This window comes from Cucurbita pepo, chromosome 5, assembly GCF_057944985.1.
Source record: "Cucurbita pepo subsp. pepo isolate OVF chromosome 5, ASM5794498v1, whole genome shotgun sequence".
NCBI classification, from domain to species: domain Eukaryota; kingdom Viridiplantae; phylum Streptophyta; class Magnoliopsida; order Cucurbitales; family Cucurbitaceae; genus Cucurbita; species Cucurbita pepo.
Window position 1 is genome coordinate 4,680,847 of NC_141802.1, and position 20,752 is coordinate 4,701,598.

The window sequence follows — 20,752 nt, forward strand, 5'->3', positions numbered from 1 at the left end:
TGAATAAATCATCTGCTTTTCTTTTGATTAATAATACCCAAAAGAAAAAAGAAAAAAAAACTGAATTTCAAATGGCAGAAAGTGGATTCCGGTAGTTCTGGAGGTTGAGAGCAATGAATTAGCCACAAACAAAAATCCATGGCGATTGCATTTCCATGTCCAAGCTTCCCATCACTGAAGAAACTCTCTCTCTCTCTCTCTCATCTTCCTCTACCCACTGATCAAACTCTCGCATGTTTGTAGTTGAACATGGAGGATTCGCGAGATGATCTGTTGTGCATTAGATACCGGAGTAAGAAGAGGGCTAGAAATAGCAAGAAAGATCATAACAATGGCGGAATCGTCGTCAACAACAACAATCAAAACCAAAACAACTGCGTTAACAAGAGGACGAATTTATACGACTTCTTCTGGTCTTTGCTCTTTTCCCTCTCTTGTCTCGTCTGCTTGTTCTATTCCAAGCTCGTCCTTGGTTATGGTGATTCTGGTACAATCCTTCAATTCAATTTGTTTTTTCTTCTGGATTTTTATTTTGGTTTCTTGCTGTTTTAACTGAACTTTCCTTTTCTTCTTTTGCGCTATGTTCTGACTCATCTTTCGTAGAATGATTTTGTGGAACAGAATGGAGGATACTGTTTAGTTGATTGTTTAACACAGTTTGGATCTTAATGTTACTTTTTCACAATCTTTTGAGTGTTTTATTGATAATGTGATTTCGCTTTCCTTCTGTTTTCCCATAATTATTACGCAAATATGTTGTTATCGAGGGGATGGCTTGAATTTTTATCCGAATTCCTAGGTCTCACAAGGAAAAAGTAAATGATTCTCTACGCTATAAGAATCGTTTTGAATTGGTTTATCTAGGCGCTTCTTTGTTTAGAAGTTCTCTGTTTGATGATGATCGCAATAGTTTCTCGCTCGGAAATGGTTTTGAAAGGTTGATTCCTTGTACTTGTACCTTAAATTAGGTTGGAGTTACTGAAGTCATGTTTTCCAGGAGATTCTTCTTCTGTGAATAGCACTATTTTCCCTAGTCCTGGAAATCAGAAGCTAGATGATTACGCCTATTCATCCATAGCAAATGGAAACAGTAGTATGAACTCTGGATCGTCTGAACTCAATGTGTCAATGAACTGTAATGAATCCTATGTTCATCACAACTATGCAAATTCAAATTGCTCACTTCCAGAGTCAAAGGCATTTGAAGTAGCAGTCTTGAGTGCACTTGGATATCCATCTTTAATGTGCCAAGTACAACAGTCAGAGAAGAAACAAACTCATCAGAACATCAGAAGGTCCTAGTGGCAGAAGAGCTCACCCCACATATCTTAATTTGGACGAATTTCGCAACATTACGATGAAAGATAAAGAAGGCGACATGCCTGATCAGTTAGTTAACATTACTCATCGGCTTGAACCGGATGGATCAGATTACAACTATGCATCTTCATCGAAAGGTGCAAAGGTTGTTGCTCATAACAAGGAAGCAAAAGGAGCATGTAATATATTGGGGAAAGACCATGATAAGTATCTGAGGAACCCTTGTTCTGTGGGAGAAAAGTATGTTGTGATTGAGCTCTCAGAAGAGACCTTAGTCGATGCTGTGATTGAACATTATTCTTCTAATTTCAAGGCATTCAATTTGTCTGGCAGTTTGAGCTATCCAACGGAGACATGGCCTAAATTGGGAAACTTTGTTGCTGCCAATGTAAAACATGCTCAAGTCTTCAAGCTTCCTGAACCAAAATGGGTTAGGTACTTAAAGTTGGATGTTCTTAGTCATTATGGATCAGAGTTTTACTGCACAATGAGTATAGTAGAGGTTTATGGTGTGGATGTCATGGAGAGGATGCTTGAAGATCTCTTTGTCACCTCTTCAGAAGCTGCTCCAAAGAAAATTTCAGACGAAGAGCCTAATTCAACCGTGTCGACTTCTTCAAATTCAGATTTGGCTCAGTTAATGAGATAGACGACGATGAAATGAACTTATCGACTACCGGTGCATGGAGAGAAAGTATGGATGATCAGGCAAGTCTTGCTCTAGAGGTTGCAAAAGTTCCCACGAATGTTAATAAGTTTCCTAATCCTGTAATTGAAGCTAGACAACAGCTGAACGGTAGACTACCTGGTGACACTGTCCTGAAGATCTTGATGCAGAAGATGAGGTCACTTGAGACTAAATTATCTGTGCTAGAGGATTATATCAAAGAATTGAACCGACGACAAGGGAAACTTCTACCGGATCTCGAAAAAAAGATGGCTAGAATGTCATTGCTTCTGGAGAATACTAAATAAGTTGTCAAGGATCTCATGGTTTGGAAGGAGACAATTGTGAGTAACTACTTTCATGCATTTTCTGACTAGTTACTGCAATAAATACTTATACCTTTACCATTTTGTTAGGAAAAAGAAATAGCTGAATTCAAATCATGGAAAACAGCTGCTACATCGCTAATGAATGAATTGGCTACAGAGAACAATATGCTCAGGTTAGATAAAGAAGTTCTCCTAATACATAACTTGTATGTTATTTTCTTTTTCAATAAAGTATCTGTTTATTTGGTGCAATGTGTCTTATATTGGCCTGACCCTAAAACAGCTATCTTAATTTTCTTGACCTAAAAAGCTAGAGAACTACTTTTGATTGGCATGTTGTCAGTAGAATTGGTGATTTACACTGGGAATGGATGAATTTATACATTTTATATGAATCTTAAAAACCTTTAAATGTTTAGTTATTATATTAAGTTTCCAACTTAAGGTAATCCGTCAAGTTCGGTCCAAACGGAGGACCACTTGCCAATCTCCATTTTTCAATTCCACTTCCCAACAAAAAGAGCAAAATATGTGTAAGAAAAACGAGATACTAATGAACTCAAAGGTTTGTATAATACAACTTGAGTAGCATTTGAAGGATAGTTGAGATGAGTTCATGAATTTGTGTTTTTTTTTCCTCAACATATTTATCTGAATGTTCATTTTGGCGTATCAATTTTCTTTTTTTTTTTCATAGTTTCACTAAGAGATGATTTTGCCAGTCATTTAAACACCCTCTGTCTCTCCTTACAGCTTAGATATTGAAAAAATTGCAAGCAACCAAGCCAAGCTGGCAAGTAAAGAACTGGCAGTGCTAGCCGTGAGTTTTCTTTTCATGTGCACTGCAACTCTGAGGCTGTTATCAGCTAAAATTCTGAAGTTTTTTGGTGACTGCCAATCCGGCAAGGCGGGCTCGGCGAGTAGTGGTTGGGTATGGATGGATGCTTGTTAGCAGCATGATGACGGTAATCCTTGCTTTCATATATAGTTAGCAACTGTTGGTCCCTTTTTGTAGTTCTAGTTCCTTCACCCTCCATAGGTAAATACAGAGGAGGAGCCGCATTTACCAGCAGTGACCCAAAACCAAAAAGAGGGTCCCCGGAAATGAACGAAAATGGGGTAAGACTAGACTGGAGCCTCTTCCTCTTTACCCATTTTATACCTTTTACCTTTTCCTCTTTTAACCATTTAGTTTAGAAGTATAAAACTCAATTGCAAACTAAATCCGAACCGAGGACCAAATATCAATTATGTAATTCTATCTCTATAATTTCACTAAAAGCCCTCAAGTTTTAAGGTCTCTAATTGACAGATGGGCCAACTTTAGCAGGCATCCACCAAAATCAAACAGACAAACACCTTAACTTCAACTCCCACGTGGCAGACAGCCACCTAATCCACCTGTCCACTCACACGCCACTTCTCATCGGATAAGCCCCTTCCTCTCCGCCACAGAAAAGAAACCACAAATTTCCCACCACATTTCAAATTCCACCCTTCTATAAACCCACCTCTCTGAAAACCCAATCCCCCCCAAAAAAATCTACAACCCAACTGCCGGGAAATTGATTAATCGACGGCGATGGGCTGTGCGTCTTCTAAGCGAATTGAGGCCGCCGTTGATGTGTACCGGCCGGCTCCGGCTAGCTTTGCAGTGTTCGATATAAACGCCATCGAGGAGCCTTGGGTTAAAGTGGTGGAGGAGCCACAATCGCCAGCATCTCCAGTGAAGGAGGAGAAAGCTGCGATTGTTCCGGTTCCGATTCTTGAGAAGCTCAGTAGTTTGGAATCTGAGACTCCTCACTCTTGGGATGAGGTCAGTAAGGCTCTTGAAGATCTCAAACCCGCCCTCCAACGCGAGCTCCAACCTCCTCCTAAGCCCGTTACTCCTAACCAAGGTATTAAATTTTCGTTTGACGTTGTTCCCTACTCGTTATTGAACTCAATAAAGAATTTTCTCTTGTTGCAGAACCGCCGCCGTCGAAACCCGCCGCAGCCGCCGTCGGTAAACAAGCCCCACGCAAGAGCTCCAGCTTCCACACGGTGGCAGAGCTCGACTCCAAGTTAACGTCTTCCACCAAGCCAGCCGCCAAGTCTTTCAGAAACGGACCGACAAAACCCGAGCCAACAATACCCGAGCCAAGAACCGGCGACCCGGACCGGTTCAGGTCCGTTAAAGAGAACATTTTTCTATTAAGGGACAGACAGGAGAGGGAAAGAGAGGGGCAGAAACCGGTCCGGTACGACCCACTGAGTGAGTTCCCAGAGAAGTGCCCGCCGGGAGGAGTGGAGACGGTGGTGCTGTATACAACATCGTTGAGAGGCGTACGACGGACGTTCGAGGACTGTAACAGAGTGAAGTCGGTGCTGGAGTTGCAGCAGGTCGTGGTCGATGAGCGTGACGTGGCATTGCACGGTGACTTTTTGAAGGAGCTCAAGGAGTTACTCGGCGACGAGGCGACCGTGCCGAGAATGTTTGTGAAGGGAAGGTAAATATTAAAGCACCACCGCTAAATATACTATGATAAAAATCATCCATAAGGTTCGAATTTTGATATCCATATACTCAACAGGTACATCGGAGGGGCAGATGAAATAGTAGCCCTGAACGAGATGGGGAAGCTCCGGAGGATACTACGGCGAGCGGCGGTGGAGACGGGAGCAGGGCGGCAAGGGTGCGAAGGGTGCGGCGGGGCAAGATTTGTGCCATGTTTGGAGTGTGGAGGAAGCTGTAAAGTGATAATTGGGGAGAGAAAGGAGAGATGTGGAGGGTGTAATGAAAATGGTCTGGCTCGTTGCCCTGCTTGCCATTGAACGAAGGCTTGATGGAAGATGGTGAACTTCGCAGTCCATACTTATAATGTGTGTTTTTAGTGTAATTTTATAGCAAGAAATGCTTGTGGAATTGGGATAGAAAGTTGGGAAAATATAGAAAGGGGGGAATTATTCATTAATGATCATGTCGTTACTCCTTAGATTCTAATCAATTTCAACACTTACTTTACTGGTTTTGTGTGGCTAAGTTTAAGACACGAGGGAGTAGCATGCGTTGTAACATTGCGCAATGGGGTTAAGTTTAAGACACGAGGGAGTAGCATGCGTTGTAACATTGCGCAATGGGGTTACGATGCTACAGTTACCAAGTCAAAATGAAGCAAAGGCGGGGTTACGATGCTACAGTTACCAAGTCAAAATGAAGCAAAGGCGGGGTTACGATGCTACAGTTACCAAGTCAAAATGAAGCAAAGGCTTACAGACTCTATCCAAGAACAATGATTCGAGAGAGTCGAAATGTGGCACCTACGAGGTAGCATCTGTTAGACGAACACGACTCTCCATAATAGTATGATATTGTCCACTTTGAGCATAAGCTCTCGTGGCTTTGCTTTGGGCTTCCCCAAAAGGCCTCGTACCAATGGAGTTAGTATTCCTCACTTATAAACACATGATCATTCCCTAAATTAGCCGATGTGGGACTTCCATCATCCAACAGCATCAATGCAGCGCCTCCTTATCAAGGAGCTCGATTTACTGTTGTTACTACTACAAGCTTTCAAAATAGAACACAAGTAAATACAACAAAAGAGATTTGGGACTTGTCCACACTAATCCGTGTACTAAACTTTTTGGCAGTTGAAGTAGCACACAACTCGATGATTAGGAATACTCATTGTCCCACCTGGTAATCCCTACAAACTAATATGAGTCATTCTAACATGATTTGTTATCACGCACATATATCTTAGGAAAATTCTCAAGAAACCACCTAACATATTACCTCAAGAAAGACACGTTTAACTATGAAGTTCTACGATTAAAGGCGCACTTTGCCGATATATGTAATAACTTTTATTTCTTTTCTGTTAGTATAAGTAGTAACTCCTATTTCTTTTAAGTCTTTCTTAGTTATCATATCTTAGGATCACTCTTATTCATGTTGGGCTCGGTTCATTCATGTACCCCCTCTTTTACTCAGGTGTCACACGTCTGTTGTCTCTCAGCCACTAGCGCTTCTGCACGCCCAAGCATCTTCAACCTCCGTAGGCTACAAATTTTCAAAACTTTTAAGAAATTCCCATTATGTCCCTAACTCGATTTTCTCTTTTACAATAGTTATTTCTTCCCAATTTCTTCTAGAAAAGTGTACATCTACTCCTAACAAATCCATATAATCAAGTTGGAGTGATTTCAATACATTATAGACGAAGATATGGAAGCTTGAAGTCTCGAGTTCAACCTATCACATTACCTTCAAGTTCAAGTTCAAGTTCGAATCCTCTCTTTCAATGCCCTTTTCTCCCAAATTCCTCCATGCAAACATTCGTTCACAGCCCCTCAAATTTCACAATTCCAACACCATTTTATGGGTTTCAATCTTTGCATATGTCCTTGGCTTAATCTCGAAGTAAACCTCCTTTAAAACACTCCTTAATCATATGTATATTAAAAGAAGATACTTAATAAAACATCGTCATTATTATATTTCATTGCTTGTATTAAGATTGAACAACAATGAATTTTTATAGGAAAGTTATTAAGTGCGATCGTCACTATATAACTACTCGTAATTATTGGTCAATACATATTCAAATATCGAATCGTCTCTTCTTTTCATGACTTTTAAGAATTATTGATTCATATGAGTATGGAGTTAGTTTTTGATATAACCATTTGACCAATCTCTACATGCTTACATGCTTTCAACTTTATACAAAATGTAATTTGTTCCTTTAAAAGGAAAAAACACATATAATTGAGCTTGAGATGTGTTCTTGTTTGGCCCAACCATATAATTTCCCTAATATTAATTTCTTCCACAACTAGGGACCAAAAGCCCACTCAAACCTCCATTTGTCTCTTTGCACCAAAAACTTTATTTTATTATATGTATGTATATATATATATATCTCGTAAAACCCACAATTGCAATCACATGGTAAATTTTCTTTTTACCTTAAAAAAGAATATTATTATGGTATATGCGAGATCTCGCATCAGTTGGAAATGAGAGCGAAATATTTTTTATGAGCGTGTGGAAACCTCTTCCTAATTGACGTGTTTTGAAACTGTGAGACTATAGTCATACATAACGGATCAAAACAGACAATATCTACTAATAGTATATTTAAGTTGTTATCACTCTTATAATACAACTATATATAAATATATTTATTTAATTTTATAATTATTTTTGTATTAGAAGACAATTTTTAAAATATATATTCAAATTGAATTATAAATTTTAATTAAATATTTAAAGATAAATAAAGGAATGTCTCAGAAAATTTATGGTTGAGTTCATTGTTTAATAAGACAGATTTGTGTTAAAAAAAAGTTATTTTTCGAACCATTGAATTAGGTCTATATAACGTCATAACCTGGCCTTATTTAGTTGGAGATCCCACATCGAATGAAGAGGGGAACGAAACATTTAAGGGTGTAAAAACTTCTCCCTAGTAGACACATTTTGAAACAGTGAAAGTGACGACTATACGTAACCAGCCAAAACGGATAATATCTATTAGTGGTGGACTTAGACTATTACAAAAGTCACTTCAAAGATTAAATCCAACAATTATTTGTACGGAAAAGTATCGAAATTTAAAGACAATATAATATAAAAAAGAAGAAAAAAAACGTGAGAAAGAATAGGATGTCTCAATCATTCATGTTTTCTAAATTAAAAGTACTGTCTCTTTTCATTAATACCCCATTTTTATCCATTTACCAAATTTAAACATGCTTTATTTTTTTCTTTTATTACATTAATATTCTATTCATTCGGTTCCAATTTTAACATAAAATATCCCAAAAATATCCTCAAAAGTGTTAAAATATAAGAGATTATATTGACATTTTTAAAATAATTATAAACTAAAAGTAAAATATATATATTATTACCATGTTTTAAAGACGTCAAATTTAATTGTTCATTTTATAAAATTATCATCTCTATGCTTTTTAATGTACTTATTTTGAAAATTGTAAATAGATATTTTAAAAATTAATAATTTGAAAAGAGGGAAGGACCAAAATGCAAATAGAATAGAGGACAGGTGTCGGGCAATAAAGTAACAGGGAAAAGAAAAAGAAAAAGAAAAAGGAAACACGTTGGAGGGAGTTGATTGGTCTGTCCTTGCTATCTTCCACATTCCCTGGTTTTAATATCAAAATCCCCAAACCCACCATTCTTCCTCCACTCCTCCCCACCCCACATCACACTAATAATAATAATAATAATAATAATGTACATTCAATCTTATTATATAAAACCAATCAAATATTGATGTAACATCTTCATTAATATTACCATTTTACATTCACATTTAAGTGTTAAATAATGCCGATATCATTAATATTTTCATTATATCTAAGAAAATTTAACCAAATATGATTAAATTTCTTCAGGGTCGAAGAGAGACTCTTTTAATAACAAATAATTCTCGTGTAATATTATAAAATCGACGTTTTTATGACTTTTTATAACAAGAAAAACATTAAAAAAAAAATTATTGAATGGTTGGATTGAAAAATTTTAAAATAGGTTGAAATAGATTTTCTAAAAAAATTATATAAAAAAAAAATACTTTGATGATAATTACCAAATAAACTACTTGATGTCTTTTATCTTTAACCAGCATCTTAAAAGTTGTTCATATGTGAGTTTGACAAACTTTGTATTAATAAAATAATGTTTTTGATCAAATTAGAATAAATTATTTTAAAAAAATAAAGTATTTCAACATTATTTAAAAAAAAAAAAAAACACACTTAATTAATTATTTTTAAAAAGTTATTTGACCTGAAAGCACTCAAGAGTCATTCTAAACGCACTCAAGATTACAATTATTATATATTTAAAAAATATATTTTAAAAAAACCAATCAATATTCCATTAAAAATTTATCTTAATATTTATCTACATTTTGCCAAAGGGGAAATACCTCTCTGAGTTGGAAAAAAAAATGCTTGCTGACGTGGAACGACAAGTAAATATAATGGAAACAAAAATATGTGTTTAGTACATAAGTGGATTTATAAAATTGTTGAATATATATAAAAAAATATTAACTTATATTGAAAATTGGGCAATAAAAATGAGTATACCTAATTTTCAAAAAAGTAAAAGAAAATAAAGGGTATTATCCAGGTCAGCGTGGTAATGATAAATGGTCATAACCCCGAAATGGAATATTTGTACCTAAAAATAAAAAATAAAAAAAATTAAAATCCATAAAATATTCTGCCTGGTTAACTCTAGCCAACCATGTTGCCTGCTACGAAGCAGACAACTAAAGGGGGCGTTAGTTAACGATAACGCCGCTAACATCTCTCATGTCTTCCGTTACCCAAACAACACGCATGCCGATGCCGTACTATTTCATCCGTCATATAACGTCGTCAGTTACCCATTTCTCCGTCTCTCCTTCTTTCATTTCTCACTCCTTTCCGTCTCTCACGCCGGCATCTTAGTCATCTTCTCCGGTCACAATCTAACCCTGGTTGAGTCAAGAGTCCACTGAAGGCTCCCAGTTCGGGCAGCTACAGAGCTAGTTCCCGTATAATAGGACGCGCGCCAAGCCGTTTTGCGATTCTTTCCTGTGACGGCGTTTTCTCCCCCGTTGAGCGACAGAGAGGAGTAGCGGTTGATTTTCGAGCGGTTTTTATCACAGGATCAGTGACGAAGGTGTTTCAGGTTCGTGTGGATGGTTTAATTTCGTTATGGTTACTGTTTTCTGTGAGTTCTTGCGTTCAGTCTTTGACTGAGCGTCGTGGAATGGGACTTGTCTCTATATCTCTGTATTTCCCCTTGTGAAGGAAGGAATTGTAGTGTTTGTCTTTGTCTTTGTGGCTCATGTTTGGTTCTGATCGGTTCAGGGGCGTTGGGGGATTTGTTTTGAGTTGCATCGATTTTTGGTTGTTGTTTCACTTGAGAGCTTGACGATGACTTTTCATGGAGGAGATTCGTATACGCAGTCTTGTGTTTCCGCTCAAGGTAAAATAACGTTAATCCTGGACTTTTCTTGGGGATATAAGTTGGTGTTTTTCTCTGTGTTTGAGATTGGTGGTTTCTTGATAGGTCGTGGAAGAGATGATCTGTATATGGAGCTATGGAGGGCTTGTGCAGGTCCACTGGTTGATATACCTCGAGTTGATGAGAAAGTCTTCTATTTCCCTCAGGGGCATATGGAACAAGTATGTCTGATTTCTATTTTTATTTTTCGTTTCAAATCGGTTCTTGTTTTGTGTTCTCTTTTCATGGAATTTGTTTCCGAAGAGTGTGATTCATGCGGAAACTACAAGTTTGTGTGTTTGTTGCTTTGTGGGCGTTGAATAATGTAGTCTGTTTGTTGTAATTCAATTTCTAAATCATTATGTAGTTTGCGTGGTTTTGAATTGAAATTATAACATTTCTCGTGGATTGTAGTTAGAGGCATCGACGAATCTGGAGCTGAATAAGAGAATTCCTCTGTTTAATCTTTCCTCGAAGATTCTCTGTCGCGTGATTTATATAGAGCCGCGGGTACTACTCTTTCTTATCTTAAGTTACTCTGTTATTTCTGCTTATTTCATTTTATGTTTGGCACTGCGTTGGGGAATCTAGGCAGAAGAGCACCTTGTCGTTCTTATTTTGTTCTTCTCCTTTTTGACCCTTTCCCAGAATATCAAACTTCAAAATTTCTGCATGACCTGCTAAGCTTTCTTGTACCTTTTTAAGATTTCAAGTATTGGTATTGGTTCATTCCCTCTCTTTGGTTTCATGACAATTGTCGGTCTCTATTATTTAGTGAATAATGTTCAGTTTTCTTATTTATCTTTTTCCTCCATGCTTGTAGGCAGATCATGAATCGGATGAGGTTTATGCGCAAATAACTTTGTTGCCGGAAGCAAATGTAAGAACCATATAATTTATTCCAAAGTTTGATTGTTGATGGAATTTTGCTTTGTCTAATTTCAAATTGTTTTTCTGGTGTAAATGGACTTCATTGTGGTGTATATCTGCAGCAAAGTGAGCCTAGAAGTTTAGATCCATGCCCTCCTGAACCTGTCAAACCAGTTGTTCACTCGTTCTGTAAGGTTTTAACTGCTTCTGATACCAGCACTCATGGTGGGTTTTCTGTCCTCCGAAAACATGCGAACGAGTGCTTACCTCCTTTGGTGAGACTTGTTCTTTATTCCCTTTACAAGAAGACTCTCTCTCTCTCTCTCTCTCTCTCTCTCTCTCTCCAAGTTTTAGACTTCTAAATTTTCATTGTGCAAATTTTCAGGACATGACTCAGGCTACACCAACTCAGGATCTGGTCGCCAAGGATCTTCATGGATATGAGTGGCGATTTAAACATATTTTTAGAGGTTACACTTGATCTTTTCGTTTATAGATCTTATACAAGAGCTTTTCCTTTAATTATTGGTCTATTCAATTTGCTCGATCATATGTTATTTTACTTGATAAGTTAAGTTATACCCTTTTACAAGCAGTGTGAAAGTTTGTTTATCCAGTCTGCTATGCCAATAAAATATTCTTCATTATATTGAACAGGTCAGCCACGAAGGCACCTGTTAACGACGGGGTGGAGTACATTTGTTACATCTAAAAGATTAACTGCTGGAGATTCCTTTGTATTCTTGAGGTAACAGTTTTATCTATTCCCTTCCCCATCCATCCTGTTCATTGCATTTGTTATGTGTGAGAAGCAAATTGTGATAACTCTAAACCTGGACAGAGTAGTTTTTAAAACTTCATTCAAATTTTAAATTTCCTCTTCTTTATCAAATGCGAAACTTTAAGGCACACAAACAGAGAGAAAGAGACAGAGATGGAGAATACTTTAAGGCACATGAACAGAGAGAAAGAGACAAAGAGACAAAGCCTAGGAAAAACCTAAAGGACCTATTCGAGCACAAATCAGCTATACTAACTTATGGGGTTTGGATTTGTAGGCTGCTTAACATACTCAAAATGGCTAAGTATTCTGAAGTTTCCAACCTACATGTCTATTGCGAATTACCTTAAAGCTTGAGAATGTATGCTAATGATTGCAATTTTTTCCTTCTAACATTGCTTGAAAAACTTTATTTACGATCCAAAAGCTCACCTCCAATGTTTTTTACGAGAACACACTAATAGTTATTGTAATAGCCTAAGATGCACAAAGACTTTAGTTTGGCTAATGTGTCCATGTCCGGCACGTGTCACACATTTGGACACTCCAACACTTATTGGGCACGTGTCAAACACTTATTAGCACAATAGATATGTGTTAGTCCCTAGTTATACGAAGTCAATAACATGCTAAATTGACCCATGATGATATTGGACAAAAGTAATAAATTATGAGTAAAATACATCAAATTCATTTTTAAGCATATAAATGCGTAAATTTATTGTCGTTGAATTTCCTTCCGGTATAAAATGACATATATTTTAATAAACGTACCTTTGCCTTGTTCATGTCCTAGAATTGTTAAAAATGATGTGTCATTGTGTCCATGTTGTATTGTATCCATATTCGTGCTTCATAGTTGTGACCAGGAATTATGACCTGAGAGAAATATAATCTTGCTTTCCAAATACCCATGAAAAAATATAGGTCCAACTCAAAATAGAATCTTCCTCATCTAAAACTCTCTTATTTCCTAGGCTTTCAATATTTAAGTCTTTCAGAATGACCTCTACGCAAAATTAGCATGCAAGTACTTGTTTTTATGGACTCTTTGGTAATAGAAAAGGATATTATACGTGGACAAAAGAGTTATTGTTTGATCTTGTGCATTATTGTTTGCTGGAACAAACATGATATGAACCAAGGCATCAATCATGCAAGATAAAACTTCAAAGAAGATGTGAAGAAAATGTTGTTCAAATTATCATAAGATGTTGCAATTCATGCTACATTAAAGAAGAATCAAGCTTTATTTATTCTTGAATGGTTACAAATTTTGGGTGTGATGATTTAGAGTTTTGTGTTTCTTTAATGTATTTTAAGGCTTATTTATATCGTGGCTAATTATAACCATAAAGTATACATAATGGCTAATTATGGTCATAAAATATGAAAGTTGCAACTCTTGGAATGCCTCATGGAAGGTTAAGGGTTTTAATTTTGAGGCTATATGAAGTCATGTATGTTGTCTTTGTAAGGAAACTTGAAAAATGGAGTAAAAAGAGCATTTTTGCTTTCCTTTGGCCAAGGGCTAAGTTTTTTTGCAATTCTATGTAATTTAAATTGCATGTTTAAAATCATTCAAGCTTGACATGATCGGTCTTGCTTGTGGAGTGATTCGAATCTCAATTAAGTGTTCTTGCCTTGAGATATTTGATCAACAAGGTAATTCGAATCTTACTTCTCATGTAGTGATTCCTTATCATTTGGTATCAGAGCTTTTCGTTGAGTTGATTACTTATCAAAATATCATCTAAAACCCTATGCATGAGCAAACACTTACAAGTATCACTCATTCAGCAGTGATTTGTTTGTTTGAGCATGATCTTGCTTGAAGAACAGCAGCCAGCAGTATCTGCTGTGATTACGGGAATGCAGAACATTGATTGATTTTCTGATAGAATTATAGAGTCCTCAGCAAGCCATTCTCAAATATGGAACAGTCCTATCAAACGAATAGAGAGCATAAATATTAAAATGTTGCTAGAGTTTTATGAAAACATAAATTACCAACTTAAGCTAGTTACAAACATGACTTAATATGCTTGAAATTACAAAATTGGTTAGCTAGTAGGTTAAGATGGGGTTGGATATTCCATTTATCGGACCTTTAAAATGTAGTGTGCGTTATGTACTATCATCATGTGAAGCAATCTATATTTAATTTCTATGGTGGTTCAAGCTTTAGTTCACGTGTGAGTTGGTTTAATAGGGGAGACAATGGACAGTTGCGTGTTGGGGTGAGGCGTCGTGCTCAACAGCAAAGCAGCATGCCACCATCTGTGATATCGAGTCAGAGCATGCACCTAGGAGTGCTCGCAACTGCATCTCATGCTGTTACAACCCAAACCCGTTTTGTAGTCTATTATAAACCTAGGTACTCCAGGATTTTAATTCGGTAGTCAATTATATTCTTATTGAAGACTAATCGGTTTTCTCCTTAAATCAGGACTTGTCAGTTCATAATAAGTCTGAATAAATACTTGGAAGCAGTCAATTATAAATTTTCTCTTGGCATGAGATTCAACATGCGTTTTGAGGGAGAGGATTCTCCAGAGAGAAGGTAGTGAAATAAATATTAAAAATGACTAATGTTCTTGATGTTTGAGTTTTATCTCCTGACTTTTTTTCCTCGACTAATTAGGTTTTCAGGAACTATAATTGGAGCTGGAGATATTTCACCTCATTGGGCCAATTCAAGCTGGAGATCACTAAGAGTGAGCTACTCTTACTCAATTCCCCACCGGGAACATCATTGTTTCAAACCCCTTTCGAATGATTTACTTAATGTAACAGTTTCCAGGTTCAATGGGATGAGCAAACATCTATTCTAAGACCTGACAGGGTTTCGCCTTGGGATATAGAACCACTCACGTCTTCAGCGGTCTCAAGTTTGTCTCAACCCGTTTCAAAAAACAAAAGGCCTCGGCAATCAACTGAAACTCCAGCTCATGGTTTGACAATTTTGTTTATGCTCTCTTTTGTCTTTTACCTGGATTAGTCAATTCTATATGTATTCCAGCTTCTATTTCATTCTCTGTTTCTAATTGAAATGCAGATGGTGCTGATTTGACTAAGTCAGCACATTGGGATTCTGGATTGGCACAATCTCATGATGGTAAACAGTGCGGTAATGCAACTGAGAGCAGAAAAGGTGAAAATAATGAACTGTGTCATCATAGTGAGATAGATACTATCAGCAACAGTACATGTGTCTCAAGAACACCGACTGATGGGACCTGGCTATTTTCTACCCAATCCAATGGTTATAAAGACCCAGTAAATGACACAGCACAGGATTATAAAACTGTACCTGTCTGTGGTTGGTCTATTCTGTCAGGACCTTCAAAGGTAAGTGATGATCAAATACTTGATCCCACTGAAAATGGGTGGAAAGGCGAAACTGTAGCTAGTTGTAGATTGTTTGGCATTGATCTCAATCATTTTGCTAAACTTCCTGCTGAGAAAGCATCTTCTCAACCGAGCAGTATGTCTAGTGACACAGATGGGCGCATCAGCACCTTGTCATTGGCTCAGTCCGATTCAAAATCTGACAACATAGAGGCCTCTATAGAAAGAAAGTTAGAGCCATTACAAGCATCTCTGAAGGAGACTCAAAGTAGCTCAACTAACACTAGAAGCCGCACCAAGGTGCAGAAGTTAAACTCAATTCACTCAATTTTGTTGTAAACAAATTGTGTTCATGAACTAAAAAGGCTATATTCTTTGTTACTTATGTTTGGTGTCCAATTGTGCCAAAAGGTTCACATGCATGGAATGGCCGTGGGTAGGGCAGTAGACTTAACCATCTTAGAAGGCTATGACCAATTAATAGATGAACTTGAGAAGATGTTTGATGTCAGGGGACAGCTGTCTGCACGAGGTAAGTGGGAGATTGTATATACTGACGATGAAGGGGATATGATGCTTGTTGGAGACGATCCATGGGAGTGAGTACTATTAGATACTCATACTTCAATTTATATGATTCTTCTTGTAGACCTTGTTTCCACTCATTCCTTTGTTTTCATTCTTTTGCAGAGAATTCTGTAACATGGTGAGAAGAATTTTTATATGCTCTAGGGAGCAAGTGAAAAAGATGAGCTCAGGAAGCAAGCAGCTGGCGTCAATAGAAGTTGAAGGGGCAGTAGTAATCCCCGACTCCCCTGCAATTTGAGATAGGAACTTAATTTTTGTTATTCAAACTCTACGTCAGATGTCTTTCCCTTGTTTGTTTGTTTTGTTAGAGCTTGTTGTGGTTTTGGGTCTATAATAAATCATAAAATTGAAAGAGGGGCAAACGAAGGGCTGTTTATGTGACGGCACATTTTTTAGAGCCAATTAGAAGCCAAGCTGGATTTTTGCTAACATGAAAATCTAAATAGGCGCCAAAGGAGTGCGATGGGATGGTCGGAATAATGCATTATATCATAGAGACTTGGCTTCTGGAGGTGGGATGAGTTTGTGTGAGTCATTTCCTTTCTTTCCTGATCAATGTAAATATGTCTTTTCTAGACTTCAATCATTTTATTCAAGGCAGAAAACTGGAAGCATCATATGATGCTTAAGCTTCAAGAAAGGTTCATTTTACTCGTGTTTTAACTTGCATGAGATGCTTACACCATATGCACACACAAACCCAACACTAGAACCTTTTATTTCCGTACATATTTGAATTCCATATTCATTGGTTATTGCAATGAAGGGAAGGGGGCCAGGAAAGTGTTCGTTCTACCTGGCAATTTTCAAGTACTAGCTCTTCACATTCTGATCTTTAACAGGACTATTTTGGCTGTCTGAAGATCACAATGCCTGGCCAACTTTTGATTACAATGGGGAGGTTTCAAAATGCTTGTTTGTTATATATAAATTTATATGATTATGGTGGACAGCTGATTCTTCACGTATTTGTCCATTTAAACTCTGCCTGTGATTCCAATGCAAGGTCTGATCAATGCCTTTAGCATATACTCTGACTTGATCCTATCTGTTGTTGCAGCTGCGGATGTTGGAGTGAATATGATACCATCTCTGCAGTCTGGTTAGAAGCCAGGGGAAGTTCCAATGAGGCAGCCAGTGGCGGAGGCGGAGGCGGGGGCGGCGTTAGTTGTGGCGGTACAAGAACGGGCGGGTCAGAACATCGGGTTGTTGGGATAACTGAGCATCTACAAAGAGGGCAAGTTGAGTTGGAGGCGAGCCAGAGATTCATGCAGTCAATATGAAACACATGTTTGCATGATGGGACTTGCAACAATTCCTCTTTTATCTCGAATTCTCCCAAGCAGACGCAGCACCTGATATTAAGTAGATAAGAAAGTTATTGCTTTTTCTTTTGAGTTAGTGTTGATTTTGATTTGCAACCCCACATATCCTAAGAACAGTATGATCTCGACTTAAAGTCCGAATCTTTCTCTCACCCTAATCGGAGATTATCACAGGTCAAAGAGCAAGATAAAACTGTAACAGCCAAAGCCTACTACTAGTAGATATTATCTTTTTTGAGTTTTTTCTTTTGGACTTTTCCTTAAAGTTTTAAAACATGTCTATTAGGGAGAGATTTTCACGTCCTTATAGAGAATGTTTCATTCTCTCTAACCGATGTGGAATCTCCAAATCCATCTCCTTCAAGGCCTAGTGTCTCACACTTAGTTCCCCTTTCCAATTGATGTAAGATCTCATAAGATCCCACATCGATTAGGGAGGATAACGAAATATTTTTTATAAGGGTGTGGAAATCTCTCCTAGCAACATTTTAAAACCTTGAGAGAGAGTCCGAAAGAGAAAGCCTAAATAGGACAATATCAGCTAGTGGTAAGCTTGAGTTGTTACAAAAATGATTTGAGCTTATAGACCTATAAATGGAGATTCATTTGTATACTTGGCAGGTAGAGTTATGCTTAGGTCAACAGTTTTATCATTTCTATTTGTGCTCGACACCAAGAGATCTTGAAGGCTGATCAATTATTTTTTTCAAACTATGTATTAAAGTAATAAAAGAATAAAGAATAGTGTGAAATTGGAAGAAAAAGGAAAAATGAAACATGCCATTCATCTTCAATAACAATTTTGTCGGCCTAAGGTTCTACAAATAACACCTTTCAATAAAAGAAAACAAAAACAAAAGCAGCTTTAGAACCAAAAATATAAAAGCCACTTTTGACAAATTAAAGAGCGGATGTTATAACAGATTCCAATCCCTTAAAGGGAAAGAAAAGAAAAGAAAAGAAAAGAAAAAAAAAAAAGATGAGCTTCACTTTTACCTTTATTTTGTTTCTTATGTGTGCTCCCTATTCCAGTCACTAAACCTTCCACCTCTATCTCTTCACTGTTCTATATATATATATATATATATATATTTGTCCTTTTCAACCCCTTATGCAATGCACGTTGAAGCTAGACCGGACAAGACGACGATCGTGTTAACCTTATGCTGTTCTAATAAAGATGTCTCAATGTATCTATTAAGCTCTTTCATAAAAGTACTATTGGGCGGTGGTTCCTCCTATCGTTAATGGTTGGATAAATGTATTTTAGCCTCTACTCTTTCAAAATTTACAATTTATTTAACATTTAACAATGACTAAATTGCAAAATACTAACTATAAGGGACTAAACTGAAAGAAAATTACTCTTAACTTCTTTAGCGAATTCAATATCCCATACCCATTTAAAGGAAGCAGTGTTCATGAACATCTTTTTCCTTTCAAAAGAACTCAAAAAACCAAGAGAGTTTAGATTGTCAGAAAAATGGCGATTTACTTACAGAGAATCCCTGCTTCTTAGCTCTTCATTGAAAAAGATCTTGGGAAGTTTGTCAATGGGATTATCCGCCTTCAAATCCACTCGACAAGCCTGCACAATCAAGAACAATCAGACCAAAAATCGAACACCCACTTCCCAAAACAGAGTGATGAACATCAAAGCTTCAAACTTTGCATAGATTGTCCAACCCCAAAAGAAAATTAAAGCAAAGGAAACAGAGGAGTTCACTTACAGTTGTAACATAGAGAGTGAGTCGATTAGAAGTTGTGGGAAGAATCGGAGGAGAAGAAGAAGAAGAAGAAGAAGAAGAAAGAGAAGAAGCCCTTCTCTTGAGATAAAACAAGTAGAAAAGAAGGAAGAGAATAATGGAAAAGAGAATGGGAATGGAGAAAATGAAGGCCTGATAAAGCTTGAGTTGCAGGGCTTGGGGATAAAGATGAGGAGGGGCTGCTGGAGTTTGAGGCACACCCATCAAACTTGTTTATTTATAAGATTAAACACAAATTTGAAGCTAAAATTGAAGAAACAGAGAAAGGGCGTTGGTTTTGGCAGAGGAAAATGTAGAGATTTAAAGGATTATTATGAAACAAAATGGTATTTATTCTGTGTGTAAAATGATACTGTGAGAGAGATGATAAGACATGTCCTCAAAGCTCCACTCAATTAGCAGAGGGCCCTCTTTTTTCACCAACACATCTCTCTGCTTCTTCAATCTTCACAAATATCAATCATTGTTACTTCAAGTTTAAAGCTGTTTGGTTAGTAGGTGAAAAAGAAGCTACCTCATAATTCACCCCAACGTTTAGGTTTTCGGTTGATTTTTTACTTTTATGGGATGTGTCGTGTTTTAATCGATGAATTATGTTCCAGTTAGTGTTATAAATTTTTTTTTTTTTTTTTTTTTTAATTCCACTACACTTGAAGTGAAGAAATTTAAATTGTTGACTTTTATTTATTTATTATTATTATTGAAAATATATGTTTTAACCGGTTAAATTACGAGTAGGTTAATAATCTCGAAGTTAATTTGTAGGTGTTTTTTTTTTTTTTTTTTTTTTGGTTAAGACTAAAAAAAAACTTTAGAGGGTATGATTGCAAATCATCAATCAATTAAAAAAAAAAAAGTCTAATTAATAAAATGTTTATGAAAGTGTGGAATCTTTCATTAATTAATTCAAATATTTTATTTATGATTTTTTTTAATTTAAAAAGAGATAAGAGTTAAATATTTAACTTTTTGATTTTTTAATTAAAAGTATATATTTGATTCTAGTTCAGCTAGTTAATTTATAAATTTGGACAAAATATTAATATTTTTGAAAATAAATTTATTAAGATGTATAAACAAAATTGTGGTAAAAATATTAAAATATTAAAATCTGTCCATTTGTTGAATGGCAAATATGACAAATAACAGATTTGAAATGATTGTTTACTAAACTTTTATACAAAGAAAAATCATTTTGTTACAAGTACTTGCAAGTTTCTCATTTCATTGCAATTTGTTTTAATTTCTATTAATAGAAATATTTTACAAGGAAATTTTTATTCTATAATTTTTTTTTTATTTATTTTAGAAATCACAAACCATTTATCAAGTCACATAAAATTGTAATTCTTCAATTTGAACTAAAATAAAATAATTTCTAATAAATTATTTATTTGTATAATATTTGACAATTAAGGTAAACCATCCTAATTTTTTTTAGTTCAAGGTTAATAAATCGAATTATCAACTTTTAAGATGAAAATTGGTGTATTATTTATTAAGCTAGGTTCAAATTTATATATAATCATAGTTATTATCAACGTATTTATTGTGTAACATATGCAATTGCATTTTTTAACATCTACCAGGTTTATTACCTTTCATGAAGTTACAAATTCAAATTTCTAGTTGGCCGTTCAACTTTAATTCATTTAATTTTTTTTAAAGAAAAATCAAAATTGGGTAATATAGGTTACTTTCTTATATTTAATATAATAATAATTTTAAAAAGAAAAACAGC

The 20,752-nt window shown here is 36.1% G+C and overlaps 3 protein-coding genes and 1 pseudogene across 10 annotated transcripts; 3 read left to right on the top strand and 1 right to left on the bottom strand.

The window, feature by feature from the left end:
* Positions 1 to 31: 31 nt before the first annotated feature.
* Positions 32 to 3,636, top strand: LOC147792644 (SUN domain-containing protein 5-like; annotated as a pseudogene). Its single transcript, XR_015420987.1, has 4 exons — positions 32 to 487; positions 998 to 2,331; positions 2,404 to 2,489; positions 3,070 to 3,636. The product of XR_015420987.1 is annotated as an SUN domain-containing protein 5-like (transcript).
* Positions 3,637 to 3,763: 127 nt separating this feature from the next.
* On the top strand, positions 3,764 to 5,320 carry LOC111796006 (Glutaredoxin family protein). Its single transcript, XM_023678681.2, has 3 exons — positions 3,764 to 4,214; positions 4,286 to 4,805; positions 4,890 to 5,320. Exons 1-3 carry the CDS (start codon positions 3,899 to 3,901, stop codon positions 5,128 to 5,130), a joined length of 1,077 nt encoding a protein of 358 aa, XP_023534449.2. The 5' UTR covers positions 3,764 to 3,898; the 3' UTR covers positions 5,131 to 5,320.
* Positions 5,321 to 9,813: 4,493 nt separating this feature from the next.
* Positions 9,814 to 17,483, top strand: LOC111795966 (auxin response factor 9). 7 transcript variants are annotated; one of them, XM_023678623.2, is made up of 17 exons: positions 9,814 to 10,012; positions 10,195 to 10,312; positions 10,397 to 10,512; positions 10,745 to 10,840; positions 11,154 to 11,210; positions 11,323 to 11,475; positions 11,586 to 11,670; positions 11,858 to 11,948; positions 14,194 to 14,358; positions 14,431 to 14,544; positions 14,626 to 14,698; positions 14,785 to 14,935; positions 15,040 to 15,632; positions 15,744 to 15,931; positions 16,023 to 16,131; positions 16,367 to 16,447; positions 16,763 to 17,483. In XM_023678623.2, exons 2-16 carry the CDS (start codon positions 10,261 to 10,263, stop codon positions 16,439 to 16,441), a joined length of 2,118 nt encoding a protein of 705 aa, XP_023534391.1. In that variant the 5' UTR covers positions 9,814 to 10,012; positions 10,195 to 10,260; the 3' UTR covers positions 16,442 to 16,447; positions 16,763 to 17,483. The 7 variants fall into 7 exon arrangements, 5 of the variants coding, with proteins under 5 accessions (XP_023534391.1, XP_023534392.1, XP_023534390.1 ...); XM_023678624.2 differs by having other exon boundaries at positions 16,981 to 17,483; XM_023678622.2 differs by having other exon boundaries at positions 16,367 to 17,483.
* Positions 16,610 to 19,334, bottom strand: LOC111796032 (putative E3 ubiquitin-protein ligase RHA4A). The gene is made up of 3 exons (XM_023678723.2): positions 18,976 to 19,334; positions 18,745 to 18,833; positions 16,610 to 17,275 (listed from the first exon to the last, which is right to left on the bottom strand). Exons 1-3 carry the CDS (start codon positions 19,213 to 19,215, stop codon positions 16,942 to 16,944), a joined length of 663 nt encoding a protein of 220 aa, XP_023534491.2. The 5' UTR covers positions 19,216 to 19,334; the 3' UTR covers positions 16,610 to 16,941.
* Positions 19,335 to 20,752: the final 1,418 nt, after the last annotated feature.

Bases quoted from the DNA above. Each gene is read 5' to 3' on its own strand.
- LOC111795966 (XM_023678622.2), top strand. From the start codon at position 10,261: ATGACTTTTCATGGAGGAGATTCGTATACGCAGTCTTGTGTTTCCGCT. The intron at 10,513-10,744 runs GTATGTCTGATT...CGTGGATTGTAG, and splicing joins CTCAGGGGCATATGGAACAA to TTAGAGGCATCGACGAATCT. The intron at 14,359-14,430 runs GTACTCCAGGAT...TCCTTAAATCAG, and splicing joins GTAGTCTATTATAAACCTAG to GACTTGTCAGTTCATAATAA.
- LOC111796032 (XM_023678723.2), bottom strand. From the start codon at position 19,215: ATGGGTGTGCCTCAAACTCCAGCAGCCCCTCCTCATCTTTATCCCCAA. The intron at 18,834-18,975 runs GTAAGTGAACTC...TTGATTGTGCAG, and splicing joins TCACTCTCTATGTTACAACT to GCTTGTCGAGTGGATTTGAA. The intron at 17,276-18,744 runs GTAAGTAAATCG...ACTTAATATCAG, and splicing joins CTAAGAAGCAGGGATTCTCT to GTGCTGCGTCTGCTTGGGAG.
- LOC111796006 (XM_023678681.2), top strand. From the start codon at position 3,899: ATGGGCTGTGCGTCTTCTAAGCGAATTGAGGCCGCCGTTGATGTGTAC. The intron at 4,215-4,285 runs GTATTAAATTTT...CTCTTGTTGCAG, and splicing joins GCCCGTTACTCCTAACCAAG to AACCGCCGCCGTCGAAACCC. The intron at 4,806-4,889 runs GTAAATATTAAA...TATACTCAACAG, and splicing joins AGAATGTTTGTGAAGGGAAG to GTACATCGGAGGGGCAGATG.